We start from the raw sequence: 19747 nt of genomic DNA, 5'->3' as shown, positions 1-19747 counted from the left end.
ACCTAAAAGAAATGGATAGGCTCCTAGGAATTTACAACCTACTGCAAAAACTAAACAGACCAGTAACACGTAAGTAGATGGAAGCAGTAATCAAAAACTTCCCAACAAAGAAAAGCCCAGTACCAGATGGTTTCACTGAGATTTCTACCCAATACTCAAAGAATTAATACCAACTCTTCTCAAACTCTTCCAGAAAGTGAAAAGGTAGGAATACTTCCAAACTCATTTTACCAGGAGAGCATTACCTTGATACCAAGGCTAGGTAAAAATACTACAAGAAAAGAAAATTATATGTTAATATGACAAAATTCAATATTCATTCACGATAAACACTCTCAACAAAGTGGACATAGAAGGAATGAACCTCAACATAATTAAGGCCATATCTTATAGCACACAACTAACATCATTCTCTAGGGTGAAAAGCTGAAAGACTTTTTTTTTTCTAAGATGAGAGCATCCACTTTCATCACTCCTATTCAACATTGTATTGGAAGTCCTAGCCAGAGGAATCAAGCAAGAAACAGAAAGCATCTGAATTGGGAAAAAAAGTAGTAGGACTATCTCTTTTTGCACATGACATGATCTTATACAAAGAAAATCCAAAAGATTCCATCAAAAAACTGCTAGAACTAGTAAAGAAATTCAGTAAAGTTGTAGAATGCAAAATACACAAAAATTAGTTGTTTTCCTATACACTAACAATGAATTATCTGAAAAAGAAAACAATCTCATTTATAATAGCATCCAAAAAAATTGCTTAGGAATAAATTTAACCAAGATGAAGGACCTCCACAATGAAAACTATGAGACATTGGTGAAGATACAAATTAGAGAAGATAATCTGTGGTTCATGAATTAATATTAAAATGTTCACACTATCCAAAGTAATGCATTGATTCACTGCAATCCCTATCAAGATTCCAATGGCATTTTTTTTAACAGAAAAACTATACAAAAATTCATATGGAACCACAAAAGACCTGAAGCAATTCTGAAGAATAACAAAACTAGAGGCAACACACTTACTGATTTTTTTTTAATTTTTATTTATTTATGATAGTCACAGAGAGAGAAAGAGAGAGAGGCAGAGGCAGAAGCAGGCTCCATGCACTGGGAGCCCGACGTGGGATTCGATCCCGGGTCTCCAGGATCGCGCCCTGGGCCAAAGGCAGGTGCCAAACCGCTGCGCCACCCAGGGATCCCACACACTTACTGATTTTAAACTATACCACAAAGCATGCATGCATGCATATATAGTTATTTAATATTTGACAAGGGAGCCAAGATTATCATTTGAGGAAAGATGGTCTCTTCAATACATGGTATGGGGAAAACTATAGATATTCCTATGCAAAAGAATGAAACTGGACCCCTACCTTATATCACTCACAAAAACTAACATGAAACATATTAAAGACCTAATATTGTAAAACTCCTAGAGGAAAAAGAGAGGGTAAGCTCTTTGACACTGGTCTTGGCAATGATTTTTTAGATATGAAAGCACAAGCAACAAAACCAAAACTTAAAACAAGTGGGACTACAACAAACTAAAATGCTCCTGCATGGCCAAACAATGATAAAGTGAAAAGGCAATCTATGAAATGGAAGAAAATATTTGCAAACTATATATATATATATATATATATATATATATATATGTATCTGATAATGGGTTAGTATCAAAAATATTAAGGAATTCATACAACACAACAGCAACAAAACAAATAATCCAATTAAAATGGGCAAAAAAAGAAATGGGGGCCTAAAAAAAAAGGATAAGGACCCAAAGACACATTTTTCCAAAGAGGATATTCAAATGACCAAGATACATGAAAAGGTGCTCATCATCACTAATCATTGGAGAAATGAAAAATCAAAACCACAATGATATACCACCTCACACCTGTTAGAATGGCTATTATCAAAAAGACAAGAGATAACAAGTGTTGGTGAGGATATACAGAAAAGACAACCTTTGTTGTAAACTGCTGGTGGGAATGTAAATTGATGCAGCCTTTATGGAAAACAAAAAATTAAAAATAGAATTACTACATGATCCAGCAATCCCAATTCTGGACATATATCCAAAGGAAACAAAATTACTATCTTGAAAAGATATCTGCATCCCTATATTTACTGCAGCATTATTTATAATAGCCAAGGTATGAAAACAACCTGCATCCAACAACAGATGAATGAATCAAGAAAATATGGTATACATGTATAGTTGACCCTTGAATAACAGGGTCTGCATGGGTCTACTTATAAACCAATTTTTTTTCAATAAATTCAGTACGGTACTGTAAATGTATTTTCTAATATTTTTCTATGCTTACTTTAAGAATACAATATATAACACATATAACATACAAAATATATGTTAATTGACTCTATGTTGAAGAAAGGCTTCCAGTCAACAGTAGACTATTAGTAAAGTTTTTAGAGAGTCAAGAGTTATATGCAGATACTGAACTGAGTGGGGTGTTTGTTGTGGGGCTGGTGTTCCTAATTCCTGTGTTGTTCAAGAGCCAACTATACAATAGAATTCAGCCATGACAAAAGAAGGAAATCCTGCCATTTGTGACAACTTGGATGCCCTTGAGGGCATTATGCTAAATGATGTCAGACAGAAAAAAACAAATAACTGTTACGTTCTTACTTACATATTGAGTCTGAAAAAAGTGAACTCAGAGGAACAGAGAACAGACTATTTCCAGGGGTGAGGGGAATGGGCAAAATGGGTGAAGGTGGTCAAAGGGTATAAACTTCCAGTTGTGAGATGAATAAGTTCTGAGGAAGTAAAGTACAGCATGGTAACTACAGTTAACATATTATATATTTAAAGGTTGCTAAAAGAGCAGATTTTTAAAGTTCTCATCACAATAATATTAACTATGTGAGGTGATGAATGTGTTAACCTTACTGCGGTAATAATTTTGCAATATATATATATGTATCTATAAATTATTATGTTTAAACCATAAACTATCACAATGTTGCATGCCAATTCTATCTCAATAAAACTAAGATAAAAAAAACTCTAAAGGGATGATATGGGAATACATAAATTAATTTTTAAAGAGCAAAAAAAATCCCAAAAAAACTAAAATGAGAAAAGGAATATAACAGAATTATGAAATGTATGTATGTACGAATGAATCTAATAGTATGCATTTTGAAGATCTCAATAAAAGGAGTTTTGTAAAAAAAACAAAAACCAAAAAACACTGAGACTGATTGAAGAACTTAAAGAAAACCCAGAGCCTAATAACAATGGAACAAACTGAAAGAATTAGAAATTTTGCCAGTTGTTCCAAATTTTTAAACAACAGAAAATATTCATTTCATGAAGCTGGCTATAAACCTTAATTCTAAAAACATAGTAAGAACAAATAGAAAATTAAATAAACATAGAATATGCTTAGAAATGGAGTATATCCTAATTCAAAATTCAAGTCTAGCAAGTTAAACACAATAGGAAGTCAAATGGCTCAGTAGGTTATTCCAAGGATGCAAGATTTAATATTAGCAATCTAGTGATATTAAGTACAAAATACATCAAGTGGTTAAAAAAGCAAAACTATATGAAAAGTTGAATAGATGATGAAAAAGATTACAATAACAAGGTGTCCACTCTTACAATAACTAACACTCTAGTCCAAATTCTAGTCAATGCAATTAAACAGGATATAAAATAGGCATGAGTTTTATTTTTTTTAATTTTAATTTTTTTTATGATAGTCACAGAGAGAGAGAGAGAGAGAGGCAGAGACACAGGCAGAGGGAGAAGCAGGCTCCATGCACCGGGAGCCTGATGTGGGACTCGATCCTGGGTCTCCAGGATCGCGCCCTGGGCCAAAGGCAGGCACCAAACCGCTGCGCCACCCAGGGATCCCCAGGCATGAGTTTTAGAAAGGAGATCAGTAAGATAATTTTATACCAAAAAAAAATTTATACCTAAAGAGATCCTAATAGACAACTATAAAATGCTTAAAATAAATAAGAGAATTCACTAAAGAACTTAGATAGCAAAATATAATGGGAAGAAAACTCTATTTAGAATAGCATCACAACAATACCTCTAAAAGTAATGTCTGGATGCCAGAATAAATGAAAAACATGCCATGATTATGAAGGGGAAGAATGATGATAGCAAGTGTGAAAGTTTTCCACATGAAAGTTTTATTGCAAATCAGACCAAATTATCAATGGGATTTTTTTTCTGGAAAACAACAGCATAATTCTAACACGTATCTAGAAGAATAAACAGGTGAGAATATCTAAGAAAAGAAGCTATATGTCTGAATAGTGTGAAGAAGACGGGGTCTATCAGATATTACTTGTAAAGCCATAATAAATTAAACACTAACATCTGCATAAAATTGATAAACAATTCAATAAAAATGAACAGGGGGCAGCCTAGGTGGCTCAGCAGTTTAGTGCCGCCTTCAGCCCAGGACATGATCCTGGGGACCCAGGATTGAGTCCCACATTGGGCTCCCTGCATGGAGCCTGCTTCTCCCTCTGCTTACGTCTCTGCCTCCCTCTCTCTCTGTCTCTCATGAATAAATAAAAAATCTTAAAAAAGAAATGAACATAAACAGGTTAATATTTGATAAAGGAAACACATCAATTCAATGAGAAAAGTATGGATTATTCAATAATTATAGAAATAGACTATTCTTCAATATTCAAGCTAGTTCTATTTCTTATTCCATAAACTAAAATGTATTCCAGAAAAAAGAAATATAAAATTACCATTTCAACCAAGTAATTATGGATCTTGAAGGAAATATAGAACATTTAATTGATTTCAAGACAGAATTAATTCAAAAAAGCACACTAAGCAATTGAAAAAAAGCCAAAGAAAAAAGATTGAGAAATATAATTACATAAAAATGAACAATGTGAAGTTGTTGAAAACCGAAAGCCAAACAACTAATTGGGAAAACTCTCACAATAAGTATAAAAGTTAATCCTTAGATAGACAGACATATATAGAAGAGCTCTTGCAATTAAGAAAAATTTCCTTTTAAACAGAAAAAGGACACTAAGAAAGTATTTGAAAAAGATTAAAATTTCTTATAAATACATGAAAAATACTAACTTCACTAGTGGTAAAGAAGTATAAATTAAAGAGAACATGATCTGCCTCTCAAGCTAGGAAAGATTTAGAAAATGTGACTAATACCTTACATTGGCCAGGCTGAAGTTATACAAGTATTCTTACATAATGTTGGTAGGATTAGAAATTAGTACTTAGTGAAAAGTAATTTTGTAATATGTATGGCCTGAAATAAGTTCTTATGCTTTGATGTAAAAATTCTATTTCTAGGAACCTAACCTAGTGCAAGATATTAAAAATGAATGTCCAATAATCGTGAAACTTGGCACCATAAAAATTATTTTTGGAAAGTATCAAAATGCCTGAGAAAAATGCTCACAATATGACAAAGTCCTTTTTAAAAGATAACAACTTACTGTATACATATTACTATGATTCCAGTTTTGTAAAACAAATCATATGCATATCAAAAAAGAAAAGGCTGAAAATACATAAACAAATGTTAAGAACAGTGTTAGAAGTATATGGTTTATTTTTATATTGTATATTTTCTATTATAACTAGAGAAATTAAACATTATTTTTAAAAGATTATTCTGAGAAAAGCTAAAACCCACAAAACCAAAGAAGTGAGTAAAGAGTCTATTTTCTCATAAAATTTGGTAGTAAAAATGCATGAAAGGGATACCTTGAAAGGACAGTAACTGAGGATAATTTTGTTTTGTTTAAAGGAAGGTAACAAGTGTGCTTATGGTAAAGGGGTAAGTAGAAATACAAGATAAAGAACTATTAGCTTTTTGAAGATCCTAGAGAAGCAGAGAACGGAGGAAGTAGTACAGGTTGGGGGCAGGTGATTTCTGAAACTGAAGGTGAGCAAGAAAAGATGTTTCAATATAGAAATTTTAAAGACTTATAAGGTGGAGCTGTTTGATGTGGGAAAGGAATGAATGATCTTGTTTACTTTGCAATCCTATACAATAGTGCTGGCAAGGTGCTTTGCTTTTTTTGATCGATGTGTGGAGGAAGAGAGGTTAGGAACTAGTGGTCTACCAGATTGGCTTTCATAGAGGAGGTCAAACATTTGAATTGAATCCTCAGTGAGGTTAGTGTAGAGATCATCTTTTGACTATAATGAAGGGCTTGGAGAGCAAAGAAGTGGTTTACAATAATTACTCTAAGAAGCAAAGTAAGAAGTGAAAAAGGGATAAGAAATCTGTCAGACAGTAGAGAAGGTACTGCTGAAGTAAAGGAGCATGAATCTACAGTCACTCCCTATACCACGCTGGTTTGATCATTTTCTCTAGTAATACACTACTGCCTAGGAGTGGATAAAGTAGATGTCAATGAATCAGATCAAGGCTGCTTGCATGGCTCAATTAGTTAAGCCCCTGACTCTTGGTTTTGGCTCAGGTCATGATCTCAAGCATGAGATGGAGCTCCACATCAGGCTCCATACTGAGCAGAAAGTCTGCTTGAGATTCTCTCCCTCTGCTCCTCACTCCTCCACTCACACGTGTGCACACTCTCTAATGAATAAAATATTTTTTCCCTAATGAATAAAATCTAAAAAAAATTGATTCCAGCCATACACATACACACACACACACACACACACACACACACACACACACATATATATGTATATATAAAAACTTTAGTGGAAGAATCATTTTGAAGATGCCAGAAATGGTATTTTTATAGTTGACAATATGGAAGTTTCTGACAGGACTAGTGAAATCAGAGATAAGTGGCAGATTGACTGTGGGAATGGAAAAAGCAAAAAAATGGAAACATAAAAGTATGAAACATCAACTAAGATGTGAGAGCGTGAGATATGGATATTAAGTAGGTTGTGGATTTGAAATCTCAGAAATACACATTCTTCATAATGGTAACTTTAAAAGCATTGCTTTATTAGCGTGTTTCTAGTTAGACTGCCAAAAAAGTACTTATCCATAAATTTTATTTAGAGACTATACAAGAAAGTAGCAAATATACATGTCAACCTTACAAAAATTCCAGTGAAGTAATATTTTGCAGTATCTAGTACTGGTTTCCCAGAAGTCTTGTTCATATACATCAAGAACTAGATATCATTAAAATTATGATATAATAAGATTTTACACATAAAAAGCCACATGTAAATAGATACACACCCAAAACCTTAATGAGAAATCAGGTTTATAGTAATATAATAACCTAAATCTATCTTCGTTACATTAATATTTTTTTAAGTACTAGTTTATATTCACCAGTCATTTCACTTGAGACCTCTGACACTAATCAAAAAGAGTATATTTGGAACATCTTAGTATGGGTAAACCAAAGAACATTTTATAAGTTCAACTAGATTTCTACAATCAAAAGAATTCTGAAATGCATAAAAAAGTATAAACAATTCAAAGATACCATTTTAGTGTAGCCCTGCGTTTTTTCAAAAAGTTTGTTATTTAAAGGTATATGGAAATGAAATATAGTTTCTGCTCAGAAAGTTAACAATACAGTATTATTTACACATAAATAGAAATAGCTGTCAGTTGCTAGTTATAAATCTGAAGGTTCCCCAACAACTTACCACTGTCTTGAATCCAAGTTCCTAAGTTCTCTAAGTAGTTTCTCATTTTTCTTCAGGAGATGAAAGCTCCTCCTAAAAAGAGATTTTCATCACCTTTGTAGTGAATGACATGATGGTACTAGAAATATTTTCCACTCTACTCATGCAACCCTTAAACACTTTTCTTGCTTTTTCATACTTGTAACACAAAGGAGAACAGGCCGTTAAAAAAATGTAAAGAATCTATCATTATTTCTACCAATTTCTAAATAGATTTCTGTTAGTGGATTATGATCCACTAGTCACTTCCAATTTTTCCCTGCAGATGCTGTGAGCTTCTGAAACTCACAACCAGGAAAATAGAAGTATCCGCAGGTTCCTTTTCAAGAGTTTCCTAAAAATATTTAAGAAGGTTGCTCCTAATGAGAAATAAAATACTCACAAAATTTAAATCATTACTGAGTAAGCATATGTAATCCAGATGGAATTTGCTCTCTTCCTTGTTTTACCTTATAGGCAATTTTTTATGCTATGAACCAATGTAAAACTTTTACCAAAAACATTCAATACGTGCTAAATATGTACTAATTATATTTATGAAATCAATGCTTGTTGTGGTAAAACATAGCTTCCCACCTTTAATTTTTCTCAAGACAATATATGGGCCATCCTACATCAGGAGAGAGTAGAATGCACTTACATGAGTGGCAATTACCTACATTTGGACATACCATAAGGCAAATTGTGTTCCTGACATAACACGTCTTCCTCATAAAGCAAAGAATACTCCCTTCTAATAAATGGAAGGGTTTAAATTAAATAAGATTTAAACACTAGTCAAGCAAGTAGAACTCCCTTTCAGTGCTTCACCTGCATTTAAATTCTTAAAGATTTATTTGTCCACTGATACCTGAGCTCCCCTCCTACTACAAACTGAACAAGAATAAATGACTCTAACCTAGTATTTCTGATTTAAATCTAAATAAAGCCTTTTGGTTTAACTCTTACCCAACTTACATGAATAAATTTGTGCTTACTGAAAACTTTCAATGAGGCTTTTGCAACGTGTGTAAAAAACAAAATTTTAGAACACGAGATACAGATTCCTTTCTTGATTAGATGATAAATCTTGAGTTAACTTCTCTGATACAAACAAGAAGAGATCATATTGCTATATGGCTAAAAAATCGGTTACGCTTATGTGATATAATAAGAAATATATATTTGGGCTCAACTCCTGAAACCCTTGTAACTTCCTGAGTGATAAACATAACAGGAACATCTTACATACAGTTCCTAAATCCCTTGCAATTTCCTTGGTAATAGGAGAATCTTTTGTTCTGATGAGGTGATGCTTGGTGGGCTCCTGAGTAGCTTCAGGATGGGGATTAGTCATCAGAAAGCACAAACCATGGTTAGAAGCTTAGAACTTTCAGCCATCCCTATATGCTTACGAGAAACTGCTTCCATAATAATACCTAAACTATGAGGTTCAAAGAGCTTCCTGGTTAGTCAACTCAATTCAATATGCTGGCATGGTGGTAGACCCCAACTCCACAGGAACAGAAGCACCTGTGCTTTAGAGACTTCCAGACTTCATATTACATACTTCTTCATCAGTCTAGGGTCCTTTAACTACCTTTTATAATAAACTGCTAAACATAAGTAAATGTTTTGTGAGCCATTATAGCTAATTATCAAACCTGAGGAGATAGTTATCTGATTTATAGACAGTTGGTCAGAAGCATGGACTTTCAACTGGTGTCTGAAGTGGGGGGCAGTCTTGTAGGTCTGAGCCTTTACTCTGTTTGTGCTAACTCTAATTAATGCTGGAACTGCCTGGTGTGGAAAACCCACATATTTGGTGTCAGAAGTATTATAAGAAAAACTAGTTTTTCCTTTTAGCTTACATGAAGGTTGGAAAAAAAAATTTTTTTTTCAATTTTATGAGGTATAATTTCTAAGTCAAAGAGTTCTACTTGTCATTATGAAAATGTTAATAGTTAACTTATTGAGTTATCTTTTTATTCCCTTGAATCCTGATAAAACTCAGTGGTCTCAAAAAAGAAAAAAAAAATCTGTCCCAAAGCCAAGGAACTAATTAGTAAGACGAGAAGACAGACTAAAATGCTTGAGCAAAAGATGAAAAAGACTAATGTAAAAGAAAAATTTCTCTTTTATTCTTACCTTTTGTCCCAGGAATTCATTCCCAATATACTAAGCAGCAATCTGCAATAATAAAATGCTGACTGAGGCTTTTGAGGTGTTGGTTCATCTTGTTCCACAGCTTTCATGTTTAAGTCATTAAAGTGTTTCTCAACAAATTCTTTTTCCTCTGTATGCTGCTTAAGGATAGCATTAATAACATCATTTTCCTGTTTTTCAGAAATGCACACAGGTTGTGGAGCAGGAATATTAAGTGAGATTCCAGTTCTCTGTAAGCACTCAGGACTAGTTATACCTAAATACTGCAAAAGCTCGTCAAGAACATCCTCTTCATCTCTTATGGTATCCCAAGTTGGTACAGTTTCTCTAAAACCTCTTTTAAACTGGAGGGAAATCCCATCATTTACTGTTATATCTTCTAAGCATTCATTAGATGTAGGAGGCTCTTCTGCCTTCTCTTGGCGAGACAATGAAAGTATAAGAGACGTAGGTTCTGACAAGCCACTCACAGGAGGTGGTCCATACAGGATGGCAGAATCCCATGAATATTTCCCGGACAGATCACGTACTATGATTCTGACATTTGAATTGGCCGACGCAAGGCCAGCAGATAAACCTCCTCCGGGGATACTCTCTTCTGATCTGATCTGGATACAGGACACTAAGGTTGTATTGTTCAATACAAAGAACTGGATATTTGGGCTCTCAAAGAGTTCAGGAGAAAGTTCAGTACTTTCACTGTAATGATTGTCATGATTTTCACACACCTGACTTGTTAACATAGCAGGACCACCACTCATTGGATAATGGCCCAAGTGATTTACCAGATGTGTAATAACAGTGCGGGCAGCTATAGAGATTAATCCTTGTTGCATTTGAGTTTTCACTAGAAATAAGAAATATAAGTAAGTGGGAATACGACTGCTTTCTAGGAAGTCATGGTAACAATGATACTGTAAAACAACAAAAGGAGATTTCCTCACATTTTCAAAATCACATTCAAATATTAGAGTAAATATGAGTATTTCCAATTTAGATTCTGTATTACAGGAATGATGGCAAAGAAGTAAACTCTCTTTGATGAAGTTTTGTTAATTTTATAAAACAGCCCTTTTTCAAAGTTTTGCTTATTGCATAATTTAAACTTAAGCCTTTAAATGTAAATCATATTTTCAAAGAAGGATCACAAGTATTATAAATCATTTAGCATATGGATTAGAAAGCCAATGAAATCCAACTGATAAGTTTATCTCATGAGTAGATTCAGAGAGAAGCATGCCTTAAATGTCATTTAATTATGGCTTTTATGGATGATATAAAAGTTTCAGAGAAAAGTAATCTTTCACTAAACTTTAGGAATCAGGATTAATTTAAACAGTGAGTCGGTATAGCCAGTGTAGAACAAAAAAACTTTATTGGAAGGGAAAACATATCTTATGGGCCTGCTTATGTATTATACTTTTGTAAGATATTCTTCTGGGTCATTGTGGCCTAGTCTGAGCATTTACTTGTATGGAAGAAGCATTTTTCTATTCTTCCTTAAGCATGTTAGGTAAAGCAGGGCAGCCCCGGTGGCGCAGCGGTTTAGCGCCGCCTGCAGCCCAGGGTGTGATCCCGGGGACCCGGGATCGAGTCCCACATTGGGCTCCTTGTATGGAGCCTGCTTCTCCCTCTGCCTGTGTCTCTGCCTCTCTCTCTCTCTGTATGTCTCTCATGAATAAATAAATATTAAAAAAAAGCATGTTAGGAAAAGCAAATAGATAAGAAACATCTGCATATGAGTAACTTAAAAAAAAAAACAAACAGTAAAAAAAGAAAATTCAAAGAATATAGCACTTAGGGGCTTGAAATGTCAGGACCTCAAGGACGAGGAAAAGGGAGAAGGCAGGCAGAAAACAGAGAGGGAATAAAAGGAGGAAGGAAGAAGTGGATAGACAATAACTTGTCAAAGCCCACTAGCCAAAGACTGCCAGTGTAGTCCTAAAGCAGGGTTGATGTGGAAGCCAGTTCTGAAGTAAATGGTGTCATGAAGTGAGGACAATTTGGTGAGGATTATCTTGATACTTTTCATCCAGGAGGCAGGGAAAGAGTTGTCATTGGTAAGAAAGTATTCATCATTCACCTTAGGATATTTAGTTGTTTGTGTTTACTGTGTTCTTGTCTTACACAATTACAGACATGATTACAGAATGACTGTGTCTTTGTATTGTTCTACCATAGTCAAAGATCTTGTCTTAGTATGGTTTATATTCTGCAAGGATTTTAATCATTTGGGAATACAATGGCCTACCTGCCATAATAAATTTAGATGTGAGAATGTCCTGATGATCAAAGCATTATCTACATATAATAAATTTCTTAGTTTTAAGTGAACTTTGCGATGTATTTTGGTAACTGTATAGAATTGTGTAACCACCAACATAATATATAGTAAAATTCCCAAATAAAAAAGAATAAATTTTACGTAAATTATATAAACTCTACTTTAAAAGTTTAAAAAGACAGTACCTTGTGCAAAGCTTGTAACATACTTAAAAAGAGGCAAGAGGAAAGAATAGTGTTACATTTTCAAGCCCACAGCCCTCAAGTTTCAGAACTAACACACTGGCTACAGGCAAAGATCAGCAAGAACCAGCAGCTATACCATTAATAGCAAAAACATCTTCCATCATTCCAGTTCTAAAAAAAAAAAAAAACAGTTTTCTCTGGGCTTTGGTTGATTTTGAAATGTTAGAGTATCAAAATTTTCATCTTCTTCTATTATCAATCAAGTTATAGGACTACATACATATATATGTGAATATTTTTCAGTTTACTTAAAAAGTTCCAGTTACACTGAGTTGTTTTTCAATTATAAAGATGGCTAGTTCTGAAAATCAGCTATTCAACACTAGATAACATTAAATGATTAACCTTAATTCAATCCCACATTTTTAAAACCATATGCAAGCCAAGTAAAAAGATATGTCACTGGATGATGAAAAACAGAGGGGTGGCTTAAATCTAGTGTCTGCTTTCCCTTCCCTTATTATAACTTACAATTTAATGAATGTTCACGCTGTTAGGGGCCTTACAGACAATCTAGCCAATACCTATCATTTTGAACATGAGAACACAAGTGTTAAGGGATATAACTGCCATAGAAGAACAGGACTGGTCTTTTCCCAGTTTAGTGTTATTTCCATCTTTACCACAACTCTAGTTTTCGTATTTTTCTCTTTTGTTAAAATGCTCTTTTGTTTTGGCAAATCACTGTGACATATGGAAACAATGAATACAAAATTTATTTTTTTCTTTGTACAGTAACTTCAAAATAGTATTACGTGGCATAAATTGCTATATAAAAGGGCCAGATCAATTGAAAAGCTCATTTAAGTAAGACTAAATCACATTTTAAATGGTAATAAAAAAATTATGTAATTAGACATTAAAATTTTTTTGATGTAGGAAAAAAATTTCTGTTCTTTCTTCTTTTGAGTGATAAGCTTAAATAAATTACTTGTTCTAAGCAGTGTATCCTTTTTGCAGGGCATTTCTGAAGATGTGAAAGAATATAATTTAATATAAGCAGATGACAAAATAGAGACAAATTCCTAACTTCATCTCTGACCTGAGCTATGATCATGGACAAATAACATAAAACACCTTAAAACTCCATTTTTTTCTAAGAATAATACAGGTTTTTTATAAAGATGAATTGAAAACTCATATACAGAGTTGGATATGAAAGAAGCAATACAAACCATTCGATTTTGAGAGTATTATAAGTAACAGGTTTTATGAATTCCTTTTTCAAACTTATTTATAAATAACCTGCAAGAATGAACCGAGCTCTTTCCCTAAAACAAACCTTTAAACCCAGGTACCCTGCCCATCCTATATATCCTCTTCTCAAAGGAAGAGATAGTGAGAATGCAGTTCAAATAAGCTTGTTCACAAATCTGTCATAATTCTTAACGAGTACACTTAAAGAATATATTTAGATTTTAAATGCAGGTAATATAATTTTCTTCCCTAAGTTGCTTCTCTAGATTTAAGATATTTATAAATATGAGAGGATAAAAATCTCTCAACTTGTTAATTGGGCAATTTGATTTAGATTTTTTGAGTTATAAGCTATAGAATATATATATCTCTCTTCTACATATCTATTTAGATATAAAGAAAACACAGGAAATTCTCTAATTTAGATATTCAAAATGAAACTCTAAATAACTAATCTTGTAAGAAAATGCAACATGAAGATATCGATGCTTCTAGGCTTTGTGTAACTAGCATTCATTTAAATAAGTCTATTCAAGGTTGTCTTTTCAGATTGTCAGATTAAACAAACCCTACAGCATTTGCAGCAAACCCATAATTACAGATTATTACAGCATACAAAAGCAGCAAGACATAAAAAGCTGCTGCAATTCATTGCACTGTAATAGAACATGCAGAGGAAGTTAATTTTGACAAATGCTTTAAATATTAGCTTTGCATAATATGTATAGGTGAAACTATAATTAGGAGAGAATGAGTCCTTTAGAGCCTCCTTTCACTCTGACCCTGCAAATGATGACTTTTTGCTAATAAGACTACTGCCATTTGACAAAAAGCCAACTTCACTACCTTGCTTTATTATTTAGTAAATTTAATAATTACGGCTACTCCTGCCAATAGTTCTCAAATCAGACTTGTTCAATCCAATACTGAGCTTATTAGGGACACTCTATGTTTAGAAATCTTGGGCCAAAAAAGTACTTGAAGATGATGAAGCATGCCTTAGACAAGGGCACAGTGATTAGTCACTTTGCCACATTAAAAAAAAAAAACACAACAACACAGCATGTAGTCACTACAGACCACAGAATCACCTGCTGTTGGCTTACAGCTGTTCCTAAAAGGTTCTGCATTTCGCTGGTCTTTTATATTTTTAAGAAAGTCCAAAGGGAACAACTTAATACATTTAGAGAATACTCCACAGAGCATTTGATATCAATATAAAACTCATCTATTTAAATCTTTACTTCTGTATCTTCTACAGTGACTGTTAATAGTATAGTAAATTTTATCTGAAATACATTAAAACCTCTCTTTACATAAGTAAACTACTTATTTCACTGTTTATGAAGTGTGTTATAATGCCCTGAATCAAACTTTATCATTTTTTTACCCTTTTAAAAGTGCAAAAAGCAACTAATCTTTTCACATAACTTTGTTTTTAAAGTAAAATAAACACTCTGGTTTACTATACCAAATCTAAAGAAATAATATATAAAATGCCTATATATCAATTATGGTCTAAATTATTTTGCTATACCATACTTCCCAGTATATCTCTACTGTATGTGAGTTTTAATTTTAATCTTACATTTCTATTTCACTGGTATATAGATGACGCTTGAACAATATGGGGGCTAAGGGTGCTGACCCCCTTGCAGTTGAAAATCCATGTTTAACTTCTGACTTCCCAAAAACTTGACTACCAATAGCCTACTGTTGACAGGAAGTCTTACCAATGACATAGCAGTTGATTAACACATATTTTAAATGTTATATGTATTATATACTGTATTCTTACAATGAAATAAACTAGAGAAAAGAAAATGCTAAGGAAGAGAAAATATATTTATAGTAAAAAATTTAAAGAAACCCATGTATAAGTGGACCTGCACAGTTCAAACCTGTGTTGGTCAAGGGTCAACTGTATTTGTGTTTCAGACAAACTATTAGTAACTTGTGGTCAACCCCAAACCCTAGGCCTATTTCTTTGACGTGTAACTTCCTATTTCACTTGCAGTCTACATCACCAATCTATTATCATGGCCACATCTTAGATGTCTTAATCATTTATAACTATTCCACCTTTAAAAATCAAACTCTTCCTGGGATGCCTGGGTAGCTCAGCGGCTGAGAATCTGCCTTGGGCTCAGGGTGTGATCCCAGGTCCAGGGATTAAGTCCCACATCAGGCTCCCTGCGAGAAGCCTACTTTTCCCTCTGTCTCTGCCTCTCCCTGTGCGACTCTCATGATTAAATAAATAAAATCTTAGAAAAAAAAAATCAAACTCTTCCTTAACAGCTTACTCTTTGACCATAATCTCCTAGTCTAGTGATTTTCCCCACTCTTGTTTCGTAGAGCCTTTGGAGAATGCTCTTGGAGATGGACAGAAGTCAGTAGGATCCCAGGCCTCTACTCTGTTGCAGCTCTACTTTTGAAAGTTTTATAAATTGGGTTTACTTGTGAAATTTATTTGAAGGGATTCTACTGCTTAAAAACTCATTTTAAAAGCCATTGTCTTAAAGGGTTGCGGAAGGGGAGGAAGGTGGAGGGGATGGGGTGACTGGGTGACAGGCACTGAGGAGGGCACTTGATGGGATACACTGGGTGTTATACTATATGTGGGCAAATTGAATTTAAATAAATGAATGAATGAATGAATGAATAAATAAAAACCCATCGTCTTAACATAGTGACACTCTCCATGACTGTCAACCTCGGCTGCATATTAATCACCTATAAAGCTTTAAAAAATCCTAGCTCTCCCAAATGAAGAAATCAAAATCTCTATGGATGGGAGTAGCACAGCAGTAATTTAATGTGCAACCAAAGCTGAGAATCACTGCTTTAGCTTCTTATTGCCAACATCTACTTTCTGATTCACTGGATCACTCCATTTTCTTCTAACTTATTAGCCATTCCCAAGGATCAGTTCAATCCTCACCAAGCCCAGATTCCATGGCTAAACCATATACCAATATTCTGAAAGCCATAGCTCCCATGTTTTTCTGCCACATCCACCTTACTTAATGCTGACTGGTGCAACCAAAACTTTGTTGTTTCCATTTTCCGTTGGACTCTCAGTGACTTCTGCCAATCCCCTTAATTTACTTCCATTTGCTTCTTTCTGGGTCAGAATAAGGGCTAATATCAGCACCAATACTTTCTAGCTACTGTTCAGGAACCTCACCCTACTAAATGATCCCCTTCCCATCTTCCTTCTCAACTTATAATTTTGTTCAACTTTATTCATCCTTAGAACTCCCTTACCCCTGAATCATCCACTAGCTCACCACTGTCTTACTGCTTTTTCTCTCTTTTTTAAAACAAACTTCTTTAAAGAGTACTTTTGACAAATGGCTCTTTAACTCTTCCGTACTCTAAAACCCACAGCCATCCACTTCTCCCTCCTACATCTTTGCTGAAATTAAAGTAGACATATTTTTCAGTCTTTCTGTATTGGACCTATCATTTAAAATCATTACCCCATCTTTTAAATTATCTTTTTCCTGTCTTATTTCAGAGAAATTACTCTTCCAGTTTTCCTTCCTTTCCAACTTTTCTCAGAACACACACACAGGTGTGTGTATGTATGTCCACAAACACATAAATATATATTCCTAACAAAGACCTTGCAACAGCCTCATGATTAGTCTCTCTGTTCCCGAGTTAACTTCCCTAAAACCAATCTAACATAACAGAGATCAGCAAACTCTTTCTACAGAATGCATAAAAGGAGCCAGATAGTAAAAATTTTCAGTTTTATGGACCACATAATCTCCTTTGCAACTGTACAACAAACACTGCTGATATTGCACAAAAGCAGCCATCATGATATGTAAATGAACAGCATGGATGCAAAAAGAACGTTACTTACAGAAACAAGGGGTGGCCATGGGCCATAATCCTCTGACTCCTAGAAAATACTGTTGCCAAACCGCTCTTACTACTAATTTTATCATGTATATAACCTCCTTAAAACCCTTCAATGATTGCTGGGTTCCTCTAGGCTACTTCTATCTTAAATGTACATTTACTTTTATACTCATATTTAGAGGTTATTTATTTACATCTTTTCCTTATATCAGAAAGTAAACTTTATGAATGTAGACACATGTGGCTTTAAAAAATGTTACTGATTTCACTGCCTACCAAGAAATGTGCAAAGGGTTTTACACATATTATCTTATTGAGTACTCAAAACAACCATAAGGGAATGGATATTATTATCCCCATTTTACAAATAAGGAAACTGAAAGAGCCACTCAGCTAGTAAATAATAGTACCCTATCTGTTAGGCTCCAAAGCTAAATCTGTTATTCTATTATATAAATTCTATGATGTATAAAATAAAATACCAAAAAGAACTTATCAGAATAACTTAACTAGAAGTATAAAGGGAATGTCATCACATGTAATCTTAGTAACTGTGTTTCTGAAGTTATTTCCAAAACTAAAAATGAACTTTGCTATAATACACATGGTGAGGTAAAGAGCTACAAGGTAAGACATATTCATCTCCATTATTTCTACCTACACCCTCAAATCATATTTTCAGAGAACCCAAGAAATAATATGGTCCTTTAGGAATTTTTTTTACCTTCTGTCACTGGCTGAAGTTTAGAGGATCGTTCTGAATCTGGAGAGTGCAGAGGTTCAGGCTCTTTCAGACTTTCCAAATGCATAAAAGGATCATAATCTACAGATGCCAAATCGGAGAGGCTCATTGGAAAATACCTTGGATTGCTAAAACACTGAGCTCCATAAACACACCCATGTAATACCTGAAAGTATGAGGGAAAAATATAGTTTTCCTTTTCAGTGAATATAAACAAATAGAGAAAAATGCCAACTGGAATATAAGAGCTTGACAAAATTTTTAAGTATTTTAAAACTTAGTTCTTCAATCAAGGTAAAACTTAATACTTCTTAAAAAGAAGAATGAATAAAATTTAACTAATCATTCTCGCATTCAACAAAGATTTGGCTCCTTTCAAAAATCTGCAGTGAAACAACTGTACCTTGTAGGAGGAAATTTTAATTAGCCTTAGACACTGTAAGATAAATCTACGTTCTTAAAAAATACCTGGCTCTAAAAAACTAAAAATGTAATACTAAGAAATGATATTTTTTTCAGTTTTAAAAAGTGTTGGTTAAAGCAAACAAATTAAAAAAATAATAATAAATAAAGCAAACAAATTTACCTTATAAATGCAATTGAGGACAGATTTTTCTATTTTATCATTTTCTGCTCCTGTAGCATGGACTGGTTGGAGCAGTGTCTTTAAAGGTAAGGCCATGATCCAGTCCAGAAGGCACAGAAGTAAGGATACTACCAACTGAAACAACAACAAAAAAGATTATTATTGTAAACTCATAAAATAAGACCTTAATACCTTTTTAAAAAGGATTTAATGTATTTATTTATGAGAGACACAGAGAGAGAGAGAGAGAGGCAGAGACACAGAGAGAGGAAGAAGCAGGCTCCAGGCAGGAAGCCTGATGCGGAACTCCATCTTAGACCCCAGGATCCCGCCCTGCGCCAAAGGCAGATGTTCAACCCCTGAGCCACTCAGGCATCCTTAATACTTTTAACAGAAATTCACCAACTTATTTTTTTCTTGCAAAATTTATTTCAGGAACTATCAACCCTAATTCTACCATGAATATTTACTTAGATCTAGGTGACTCTAAAATATTATATATGAGTATTATTGTGGGTTTCTTCTTTATATTTTAGAGCCAACACAATGAAACTTTAAACATAATAAAAATAGGACTGCCAGAATTACTTTAAATTACTATAAAAATACTGAGCTTAAATGAGAACAGACATCAGTCAACTATTTAAAACTCTTTAAGGAATGGAACACAAATGCAAGATTAAGTTCATATATATTACAGTCACCTTCTACATTCCTTTTAAGGAACAAAAAGAACATCATCACAAAACCAACATCCTCAGTATAAACACAGAAAACAGAACATCTACTTTAAATTATCTGTAAGTATAAAGTATGCAGCAAATCCCAGCAAGCTTTTCCCCATTCTCCTATTATAAACTTTCATGAAGAGCAAGGGCAGTTTGAGAAAAATTGTAAAAGAAAAGTACAAGGTACAAACCTAAAAACCAAGCAAGAAAGAAAAAGTCATCCTAAGTGTGAGAATACTGAAAAAAATGTACTGGAAGACAGATAC

At 33.8% G+C, this 19747-nt stretch overlaps 1 protein-coding gene across 7 annotated transcripts in view; it reads right to left on the bottom strand.

The window, feature by feature from the left end:
* RALGAPA1 (Ral GTPase activating protein catalytic subunit alpha 1) overlaps positions 1-19747 on the bottom strand; it is a 249558-nt gene that overhangs the window by 81661 nt on the left and 148150 nt on the right. For all 7 annotated transcript variants that reach the window (XM_055309354.1, XM_055309357.1, XM_055309353.1 and 4 more), the window contains 4 exons: positions 18754-18888; positions 18150-18333; positions 9809-10673; positions 7643-7714 (listed from right to left, as the gene is read on the bottom strand). In XM_055309354.1, coding sequence (XP_055165329.1) covers positions 7643-7714; positions 9809-10673; positions 18150-18333; positions 18754-18888 — 1256 coding nt within the window. The remainder of the gene's footprint in view (positions 1-7642; positions 7715-9808; positions 10674-18149; positions 18334-18753; positions 18889-19747) is intronic.

This window comes from Nyctereutes procyonoides, unplaced genomic scaffold (assembly GCF_905146905.1).
Source record: "Nyctereutes procyonoides isolate TBG_1078 unplaced genomic scaffold, NYPRO_anot_genome, whole genome shotgun sequence".
Taxonomy (NCBI): domain Eukaryota; kingdom Metazoa; phylum Chordata; class Mammalia; order Carnivora; family Canidae; genus Nyctereutes; species Nyctereutes procyonoides.
Note: the sequence above shows the minus strand (reverse complement) of the source record. Positions and strands in the feature narration are given on the sequence as shown.